General features: G+C 43.1%; 1 protein-coding gene across 1 annotated transcript; it reads left to right on the forward strand.

Annotated features, from left to right (window-relative positions):
- The first annotated feature begins 155 nt into the window (after positions 1-155).
- cbx8a (chromobox homolog 8a (Pc class homolog, Drosophila)) lies at positions 156-6,482 on the forward strand. The gene is made up of 5 exons (XM_049744669.1): positions 156-358; positions 531-574; positions 1,091-1,156; positions 3,643-3,709; positions 3,919-6,482. Exons 1-5 carry the CDS (start codon positions 290-292, stop codon positions 4,609-4,611), a joined length of 939 nt encoding a protein of 312 aa, XP_049600626.1. The 5' UTR covers positions 156-289; the 3' UTR covers positions 4,612-6,482.
- The last annotated feature ends 4,990 nt before the right edge of the window (positions 6,483-11,472 follow it).

Raw genomic sequence — 11,472 nt, forward strand, 5'->3', positions numbered from 1 at the left:
CGCTTGGGCACATTCCAACGGGCTCCACAGCACTCAGACTCCGCCCCCACCGTCGTCCGTAGCAACAAGATGGCCAATCAGGCTCCGCCACCGCCCGCCCCTGCAGAATGCGGTGCCTAGCAACAGCGCGTTACGTCACCCCCCCCTCCCAATCTCTTTCCTTCCCCTATAGTCCACACCAGATTGCGTATTATGGGATGTGCGGAATTAAGCAGTCCGAGAAAGACGCGAGGTAACGGGCGCGAAGAAGAGCGCAGGGCCGCGGGGGATTGCGAGCGAGCGGCTCATCATGGAGCTGTCTGCCGTCGGGGAGAGCGTTTTTGCTGCAGAGTCCATCATTAAGCGACGGATCCGTCGGGTATGGTGTCACTCAGCCACTGCTGTCGCTTTTGGATTTTTTTTTTTTAGCCCTCCATACTTTTTTGGTTCCGCCTGTTACGCAAGCTTGTGTTTGTGCAGCGGCGACATGCACGAACCCGACGGTGCCTATAATCCGGTTGTGCGTCTGTGTGTGTTTGTGTCGTTCGTAGGGTCGTTGGGAATATCTGGTGAAATGGAAGGGCTGGTCTCACAAGTGAGTACTGTACGGTATACAATTCTCTTCTTAGCAAAGACGTTAGGTTGTGGAGGGGGCAGCGGCCCCGCGTGACGGCATGCGAAACTACATAAATATCAACTCAAGGCTGTTGCTTATTTGCAGCCATGTTTTCCATCCGGGTTTACGCTAGACAAGCAGTGGGGAGACCTGACCTATATTTATAATCCCAATTCAACCTTTCGTTGAACGAAATAAAATGATTTTATTACCAACGGTCAATTTTTCATTTGGTAGCAATTCGTTCCCTTGGCTTCACTGTTTCCAATACACACAACGTAAAGTGGTATAAACACGTGTGCCATGGTTGGAAGAGTTGAAAGGACGATTGTAGCTATCTGAAACACAGCTAAACCAAGTGTGGATTTTAAATGCATAGCAAATGCATAGCGTAGTGTTAACTGGTGCTCAAGTGTATGTGTGAGTGTGAGTGTATTCAGGGTCGTCTGGCTAGCTGGTGGTGTCTCTTGGGAAACATGCCTCTCCTTGTTGCAGGTACAGCACATGGGAGCCAGAGGAGAACATCTTGGATGAGCGCCTCCTGGCAGCTTTTGAGGAGAGGTGAGTCTAAAGCTACGTTCCAAGATTAGTGCTGCTCTCACTTTAAAACACGGAAAGTAGAAATTATTAGGACACGCCCAAACAATGACTGCTGTGAGGTTCATGACTGGGGAGGCACTGACGTCACCCCCCCCAAATAAAAAAGTGAACTATTTTAATTAAAACCTCATACCAGCAGTCTTCACACATAAAAACACTCAATAAAGCACATGGAATCAAAAACTTGTTTTCGATTGTGCGTACCACTCGGTTTGAAAAGACATGCTCCTAAGTCCCGTTGTCCGAATCAAACTTTTTAACTCCAGAGTTGCTCTTCCTTTACTGATGACCTCCTGCTTCGACCAAAAATCCATCATTGAAAATCGTTTGGATATGTAATCCTCCATTGTAAAACGAAATGTAAAAAAGAAAAAAAAGAAAAAAAACGAATGTAAAACGAAACAAATGGACGACTGCTCCTCAGTTGTTCACTGTAAATTTGACCTGGAGATCTCTTATTCTACAGGTAGGCGCATGAAGCATCCCAGGATCACTAGCACCCCCTGCGATAAGGCTGGAGATCCTTTTTTCGTAGCCTCCGTAAGGTCTCTTTTCAAAGCCGTCATGACGTTACAGACAGATGACTAAAAACACAAGATATTATATACACCATCTTAACTACGGAAATTAGTTAGTATAGCCGCAGTGTTTGAACACTTAAACAATACATAAAGACAGAGAGCAGTTCTGTCTAACACAGGCAGCCGTGTGATTACGCAATCCTCAGAGGAGGCTAGACAGGAAGTTGGCTCCTAGTCAAGTCAAGTCAAGTTTATTTGTATAGCCCTAAATCACAAACAGTCTTAAAGGGCTTCACATAGACAAAAATTGACAGTTATTCTCAAAGCATCCCCTGATCTTAAGCTCGCAAAAGGGCAAGGAAAAACTCAAAAACCCCTACCAGGGGAAAATGAGAAACCTTGAAAAGGGACCACAGATGGAAGGATCCCCCTTTCAGGATCACCAGGTTGTAATGGATGCAGAGAGGGCACAAGTAATCCATAATATGAAAATCAATGAAAAAATGGATGTCGGAGGTGCCCTCGATTGTCCTGGCAGTGTCTTCAAGGAGGTTGAGCTGCAGTTTCCTCACCTTGAATTGGTCCCCGAGAATCCACAAGCGAATTGTCTTCGATTTTAAAATAACTATAAAAATTCAGTGATTTTTGGTTCAACATGATACAAAATTATTGAAATTAAAAGGAAAATGACTTCATAATAAAAACAATTGAATTTGTTTTTCCCCTTTTCATGATGGCAGGGGAGGCGTAGCGTTGCCTCCTCTGACCGCACGTCCCTGCGCCCAATGTCAGTCAAATATCACACTCGATATTATCGTTATCCAGCTCGATGGCCAGCTAACTCAAGATATTGCCTGCTTGCTTTAGCACAGGGGTCACCAACTTTTCTTAAACCGAGAGCTACTTCCTGGGTACTGATTAAGGCAAAGGGCTACCAGTTCGACACACACTTCTGAAATAGCCAATTTGCACAATTTAGCTTTCACTATGTGTTATTATTGTCATTTCCAGGTCACATGTAAGTGTGATTTTAACAAGAATAGCAAAAATACAGTCAAATCTCGGTTTTCGAACACAATCCGTTCCAGAAGGCAGTTCGAGAAGCAAATCGGTCGAATTCCGAATCTATTTTTCCCATTGCAAATAATAGACAAAATTTTAGTCTTTTCCAAGACGAAAAAAATGTAGAAATTTAGAAAATAATTTTAAAGTCCTGATGTACTTTCCAGAATTTAAGTGGACCTAAGTGCGCAGGGAGTTTAATTTTGTCCAATCGCGCAACTGCAGCGCACCACCGAACGCGCAACCGTAGCGCGTCGCCGACCGCGCAACTGCACCGCGCTGGTCGCATTATTGTGACAGAGCCGTCGCTGAAATTTAGAAAATATAATAGTCCTGATGTACTTTCCTAAATTTAAGTGGACCTCAGTGCACAGGGAGCTTAATTTGGTCCGATTGCACAACTGCAGCGTGCCGGGCGCTCACTGTCACATTGCTTTAAGAGCGTCTTTGTGTTTTAGGATGGCTTTACTGCTCCCACTTGCTTTCTTTGGAGGCATGATTAAGGGTTAATACACTCCTCAAAGTAACGAAAATACAATAACTACGGAGTCAGTCGGCATCCGGGCCGCGCGGTCAGGTTTTCTCGGGTCCTCCCGGCTCATCTCGCGAGGTTCGACAATCGGAAACCGAGGTTTGACTGTAAAATAAATAGATGCAGCTCACTGACAAGTGCCGCTATTTGAGCTAATTTTAGAACAGTCCTGCGGGCGACTCATGCGGTCCTCACGGGCGACCTGGTGCCCGCGGGCACCGTGTTGGTGACCCCTGCTTTAGCATAATCAAAGCTAATAATAGATCTAAGACAATCATTTGTTGTTTTAAATATTCTATCGTTAATCATTTACATATATTTTCATCCATAAGAGAACGTGAGAGAGAGCTTTTTGGGCCCAAAAAGCGAGGACCCAAGCCTGAGACGTTTCTCTTGAAGGTTGGTTAATTGAGTCTTGTACATATCTTGTCTTTGTTACTGTCACACTTTGAATAAAACTGAAGTGACTAATACTACTGCTTGAGGATAGAGACATTACCTAGCTTTACAACAGTGATTCTAAAAATGTGTGCTCCTTGTAATGGTGTATAAAACACTGGCTGCCAAAATCCAGTTCAGTTATATTGAACTTTGTCATCATCAAACAGGCCAAAGCCAGAGAGAAAACGTACGAATTTAGACGAGATCCAGTCCGGCCCATTCAGGTCTCCTATCCGGTCCCGGAGCCCGTCATAACACCAAGAGCTCGGGAGGGTCTGCGCACGGTGGTCCCCACCATCTTCCCCCCGAGCGCAGTCAACCGAGGGGAGAGTGTCGCCAGCCAAGCCCTGGAACCAGAAAGAAGGGTCAGATCGGCAGCCAGTTCTCACCAAGAACCAGGTCCCAAAAAGCGAGGACGCAAGCCCAAATTGCGTCTGCATTATGAGCGGGGTGAGGATGAAAGCCCGGAACCCGCTCCCAAAATGTGCAGACGCTTCCCTCAGGACGGGGGATCTTCCGACCCCAGCCTGGCCCAGCTGACCAGAAGGTTCCAGGAGAAGACCACCATTACGCCCAGGTCCAGCAGTGAGCACATGGGCGTGGCCTACACCCGTCCGGACCGAGGAGGCAGGACTCATTTCCTGGCGGTCCTGAAGCACCGTGACAAAAACGTGAACCTGCCGATAATAACGGGAGAAGAACTCGGGGTGGTATGCCCCCCCACGGCCCCGGGCTCCTCCTGGACCCCTCGTTTCACCAACATGGACACGGTGACAGTCACAGACGTCACCATGAACCTGCTTACCGTCACTGTCAGAGAGAACTACACCGACAAAGGTTTTTTTCGAGAGAAAAGATGAGAGACTCATGAGAGGTGTGTCAGAAAAGTTCCAAGACTAGTTTTTTTCAAGACAATGGAACTAGCATTGATATTTTAGTTGCAAACCTTTAGAGAACATCCATCCATCCGTTTTCTATACTGCTTGTCCGACGGGGGTTGTGGCCAGTCATCGGGCAGTAGGCGGGGGACACCCTGAACTGGTTGCCAGCCAATCGCAGGGCACACAGAGACGAACAACCATCCGCACTCGCAGTCACACCTATGGGCAATTTGCAGTGCTCAATCAGCATACCATGCATGTTTTTGGGATGTGGGAGGAAACCGTGCTAACTAGTGCCCGCCACCCTTAAAAGAACAAATATTTGAAATCAAGATGTAGTGCACCAACACATGTAAACAGCATTGCAAAACTATACAGGTGTAGATTCTGTACACTGTGAAAAATGACTACTACTACAGCTTATCAGTCGCAGTTGTGAAACTCTTCTTCGTTTATCTGCATCGCTGTATTATACTATCCCAGTGGCCACGTTGTACACACCAAAAGGAATTTCACCAAATTAATTCACAATGCCATGAGCATCTGCTAATTCCTGGAAGTGGAGAACCCCCCCACCCCCACGTGCTGGATTTGGTTCTCAAATTTGTTTTTTGTGACACCAGTCCTGGAACTTTTCGGACACACCACCGAAGTCACGTGGGTCACTTTATTAGGCACACATGTGCGATACCACAGCTGCGAGGCTCTGTTCGGATTGACACTGACATCATAATCTTACAACTGTTTCCTGCTTACAATATTCTGCACCATTTCACTAAATGAGGAAGTCAAACTGTTTAGTTTGACTTGACCACTGCTAACATTATATTTCATAGACAGGTGTGCCAAAAGTAGGCAAAAGCTTTGTTATTGCTCTGAGATGCCACAAGGTGACAGCAAAACAATGTTTTGTTATTAGACATGGCTTTGGGCGGAGTGCAAAAAGTCTTCCATCCATCAGATCCTCTTTTTATGTAAACCATTCTTCCGTGGCTTCAACCTAATTTACCCCTTGCTTCCTTTTTCCTTCCTGACTTCTTTCCTTCTTATGTCGCCTCACTTTTTGTTGCTTGAATTTAACACGCTTTTCTGTCCTCAACTCTTACCTCCGCCCTCCGCCTCAGCCCTGACTTTTCCTTTCTATCTTTCTTCTCAGACCCGCTTTTTATTTCCTCGTTCCTCCCTTTGCATGAAACTGCATTTTGGCCTTTTTCCATACAAACTTGTCTCATAGAATGCACTTTCTTTGTTCATGACTATTTTTTTGCCATTATTCTTAAGTACTTTAAAAAGTACATTTAAAAAGTGTATCCCTACTTTTGGCCCACCCTGAATACATTGTCCACTATTTTGTATTGTGCAGGTGTATCTAATGATGTGGCCAGTTAAAGCTACTAACAATGACGCTACATGCTACTGTCATGCTAAAAATATATATTTTCAAAAATAGAGCTTTCAAACATTATTTAAAAAACGAACTGTTGAATATGATTTAAGAGTAACATCATGCTTTTTTTGCACATTATATTGTTGGCCAAATTTAGAATACATTGTAGCCGTCTTGACTGTCAACAAAGCTACTTTTTTCATTTTTGTGTACTTGTCCTTTATCCTTTGTTTCACTTTACTAGTCTCACTGTGTACTTTTCGCATTTCACGTGTCAAATCAGTAAAAGAATGAACGTCGCATGCTTTTTGTGCTCCACGTGCCGCTGAAATACTGAAAAAACATGACAAAATAGTTTGATCTTTATTCCCGCGCGTGCAGGGTTGCAGTATTCATGGTGAAAACGTGAAGAGGTATTGGTTACAACTGTTTGGAATAAAGCTATCAACTTGCACCTTATAAAGCGTTTTTCCTGTTATGTGTTCACGTACAAGACTCAAGTTCATTGGCCAAAACAAAAGTATTTTTCGTTATCACGAAAGCGTAATACCGTCTTGGCCTGAATATAAGACGACCCTTATTATAAGACAACCCCTTCTTTTTCAAGACTCAAATTTGAAAAAAGATTTTTGAACACCAAATTAAATTTTTTATACAGTACATCAGAAAGAAATGATTATAACAATATATTTGAGAGAAAAAGCATGTTATTTTGCCTCATTCAAATCATGCAAAAACTATCACATCTTAATATCTGAACATTTAAATATGTAAACTAAAGTGCAATCACATTTCTAAATGAATGGCTTCTGGTTTTTGAAATGTAAATAAACCAATCTACTGTGATAAAACAACAAAATTGCAATAACTACATTAACCATCAAAGTGAAGTCTAACTGTAACTGTAGTCTTGAAACAAATGTGAATAAGGAAAAACATTGCAATAAAATAATGCAAGCTGCTACCGCTATTGTTGGGGAGCCTGAGGACTGTATAGGGGGTTGGCTCGGATGGTTATGCTCTTTTTACCCCCGGGTGTCGGTCAGAACACAGGAGGGAAGACGTGGTTCAGTTTTGATTGCTTTACTGAATTATTGGCAAAAAAGTAACAGGCACTGTGGCTCATAGGGGCATAAAGGCAAACTGGCAAAAGGGTATAGGCACATGTTTGGCCGTAAGGATGTGAGAGCAGGTGTGTGTAGTGTACATAGGTGAGTCTTTGGGTGTGTGAATGTGATTCTTGTGTGTGTGATTATTGTTATTATATGAAGCGTGTGAAGGGTGTGTGTGTGTGTGTGTGATGTGTGTGTGTGTGGTTCTGCAACAGACAGAAATACAGCACGTATGTCAACGCTCAACTTCTAATGTCACACAACACTAGTAGACGGCACACATTACATAACTAACTGCGTGTAACGGTTCTGCTATACTAAATAACCATAAATGAAATACAATCGGCAACACACCAAACATAAGTCATCCAGACAACGAAATACATTTGCTGGCGACCGTTAGTCTCCGTGCCACTGCATAACGGCTACTCGTACAATGCGAAGCAAATTTAAAGGAGCGCGCTGAAGCTATCAATCAAACGGCGCACATACAAAACAAACCGCGATCAGACAAACGGCACAACAGTTGTTGGCTTCCGTCAGTCTCGAGAGACTATGGATTATGTGCCTTGGTGGTCATTGGTTGCTGAACCTGCAGTTCCTTCTGTGACTGAAGTCCAATTCTGGAGCCGCATGCCCTGTTGCAGATGTCACAGCTAAAGGCAGTAGAGTTTCAGGGTAGCTGAGCATCTCTTCTGTGTCTTTGAGCCCTTTTCTCTTCCATTTTCTTCTCTCTGTTCTCTTCCGTTTTCTTGATGACTGATTTGGTAACTGAGCGATCTGCGGCCAGTGTCTCAAATTGTGCTGGTGCGATGTTGCCCTCCTTCAAGCTCCGTTTACAAACATCTTTGAAGCGGAGAAGTGGTCTTCCGAGTGGTCTAGAACCAGAGGCGAGCTCACCATACAATATGTCTTTGGGAAGTCGACCATCTTGCATACGGGATACATGGCCAATCCACCGCAGACGTCAATCGCGATAAGCTGAGGTAACTCACTCGAGACTTAAGGCGCGGTGACGTAACTTTCCAACATTTTAACATCAACATAGGAACCTTTCTAACAGCTATTTTTATTTTTCTTCTTTTTGACAGGGGTTCGCTCTGGCCTGGGGAGTTAAGTTCAGCATTCGCTTTAAAGATATCTGGCACGTCTAGCGTTGTGAATGAGTATAATGTCTAGACCCCAAATGTAAGATGACCCCAACTTTTTCAGTCTCATTTCAATGCAAAAAACACCGTCTTATACTCGGGCCAGTAGGGTAATTATGCAAACCTTAACACTGAACTTTACTGTTTAGTTTTGACTCTGGAAAAAAAACATTTAATAATTATTTTCACATGCTATGCAAAATGCCATTTGCAGGGGCGAATATTTGTATAACTAATCTTGTCCCCCGACCGTGCATGGGACGTCAGCTGTATTCAATCGTTCATAGAAAAAAGAAAATCTCCCTTGACAACATAACCAAGACGATACGTTTGCTTTTTTGCTTTGATTTTGGTTGCTTCTTTTTAATATGGATTTATTAGGATTGGTTTTGTTGTGTTTGTTCAAGATGTCCGTCGTTGAGCAAGGAAAACAAAGATGTTTGCTGGTTCTTAGTTTGCAAGATCTTGGGTTGTTTTACGGCAGTCAGTACACAATGCACTTCAGCAGATGAAACAACAACCTCATAGTTCCGGTCAGAAGGCTTTGTAGTGTCCACAAGCAGGAATAAGGAAGAGAAGAAAAGGGAGGGGAAAACAGAGAAAAACATATCATAAGGCAGACATTTGTTCTGTTATCACCTGAATGTGTTGTTATCGACTGAATGTTTTGTATCTATGTGTCATGAAGTTAATGAGCTGTGCCTTATGTGTAATGGAAAAGTTACCAAGCTCTATGTGCTGTGTCAGTGTTCTGATTGAATAACTATGTGTGTATAAATCATTAGGAGTATTTATTTACACATTGATTGACATGATAAAATATATAAATTAATAGGAATAGGTACACATTGATTGACATGATAAGTAAAACAGTATAAAAGTATGAAAGCATATAAGTTTGTATAAACTAACAAAAATATGCTGTTGCTCTCCCTTCAGTTTCGAAACTCACGTCTCTGGAAAATGGAAATTATCCAAAGTAATAAAAAACTTGGCGTAATTAATCTGTCACGTACATGTATCATAAACGACCGAGCCAATAAACTGTTTTTTTGTGTCGTCGGGAATGGGTTGAAATAATACTTCTAAAAATGAATAATTTCGTGCACACAAATGGCTACGATAATTTTGCAAATATTTGTACTTGCAGGCCTTTACATGTGCTCCACATTTTCCTCCACAAGAGGGCGCTACTAATAAACCTTTTGTTTTTTGCAGTATACGTCGTCACAAACTGCTCAATATCATCGCAACGTCATCCCCAAATCGTGTTCAATAGCCAATTGAGGACACAAAAACTAAACAAAAATGCAAATTAATGGTAGTAGAGACGCTCTCATTTGACGCCTCTCTTGTAACATTCGCATAATAATATCAAATGGAAAGGGTGATAGGTAGCACGTTCATTTAGCGCATTATTCTCCAAATTCGCTTGAAAATTCGAAACATTTAATGGAAACCTTACTAGTGTCCAGGCACGTGCACTCATAAGAGGCAGGTGAGGCAGTGGCTCACCTTGCCACCAGGGGCGGTAAAGGGCTCAACATGGTTTCCTCAGCTGTCACCATAAGTTGTTAAAAAATGAATAATATAATAAAACATAATATAATATCTGTCCTGTGGTCTATGCTTTTAATGGAATTTTGGTGTGTTTCCTATACATTTGGATCATTTTCATAGTCAAAATAGCTGTATTTCTTGTTCAAATAACAACGGGAGACGAGAATCATGGAGGCTGAGGCAGTGACAGGTAGTGCCTCTCAGGGCGTGCGTGTGAGAGTGTGCACCACTCACACACTGTACTGAGCGCGTGCAAACGGCGCGTGCTTGCAGTCAGCGGGAAAATACGGGCCTTGAAGCAGCCAGTACTTTTGCCTCAAAGATGGGGCGATAGTGAGCCTGCAGCTAATAGTTCACGACACGAGTAAATGCGAGAGTAAATTAAGAAGAAAAAAAAGAAAAGAAAAACAACCAACAACATTCGGTGCTAACGCGTTGCTATTTGGCTTTATTTTCCCTGAAAATGGAGGATATAATCTCGAAGATAAGACATTTTTCAAAACTTGACTTTCAGTCAAAGCAAAAAATCATAAGTAAGGGAAGACCAACGCCAGATTTGCGAGGATTAATTCAAACTACGGGCCTCTCGGGACGGACTACAACACGTTCATTTCAAAAGGATTGGTACTCTAAAAAAGACTTCATTTACAAGTAAAGGTAAGAATACTGCAGTGGTGTGTTTAAATGTACAGTGGTGTGTTTAAAATGTTGTTAAATTTAATCAAGAATGGGATAACAACCATGTATGCTTGTAAATCTGACTTGTGAGTCAGTGCCTTAGCGTCATACAGTACGTTTGTAAATCTGACTCTGAGTCAGTACCTCACCAACCCCAACCCTCACCGCACGTCACTGCTAGTGTCTCTTCAAGACACGCTCCAACCTAGACACGAACGTCCCAATATGTCGCAGCAATAACACACGCACACAGAACGCGCCCGAGATGAAGTGGTTGCCATGCCAACCTCAACTATATGCAGTGCATCCCAACCAGGAGACATCAAACGTTGCAACAGGAATTTATTCAATATCACTTAATTGTTTACAAGAAATGTCGAATGCAGAAAAGTAATGATGAATGAAAATAAATGTGAATGGAGGAAAATGGGCCGGTGGAACCGAAAAACGGAAAGAGCTGTAATAACCCCACAGTGCCTGCAGATAGTGCCCGAAAACAACAATTTCATGAGTTCAGCCCAGAGAGCCCACTCAGTTTCCAGATCAGGACTTTGATTCCCCGAGCCCTCACTTAAATTGTTCCAAGATTACAAGCGCTGGCCCAACACTTTAGTTAAAATCAGCTTAACCACCCGAGTAGTACAAAGTTCAAGACGCTGCATGACCGCCACGAGCAAAACACTTGCGCTCATGATTAACTGCAAAGGTTCATAGGTCGACAGGCAGGAATCCCGGTCGGGCCTTTACACGACGTACTCTTGTAAGAAGAGGCCAGATAAGGCAGAGGAGTGCCGTAGCTATGAGAGAAAACTCGAGGCTATTGAGAGAAATTGCTTGGGTGACACTGGGTGAATTATTATGGGAAAGTGTAACATTGTTACCTTGCTTGAGCAGCGCGTGTAGCACAAAGGACACAAAGGATGCTGTATCTCTTTTGTTACGGGGGAACACCTGA

Source organism: Syngnathus scovelli, chromosome 16 (assembly GCF_024217435.2).
Source record: "Syngnathus scovelli strain Florida chromosome 16, RoL_Ssco_1.2, whole genome shotgun sequence".
Lineage (NCBI taxonomy): Eukaryota > Metazoa > Chordata > Actinopteri > Syngnathiformes > Syngnathidae > Syngnathus > Syngnathus scovelli.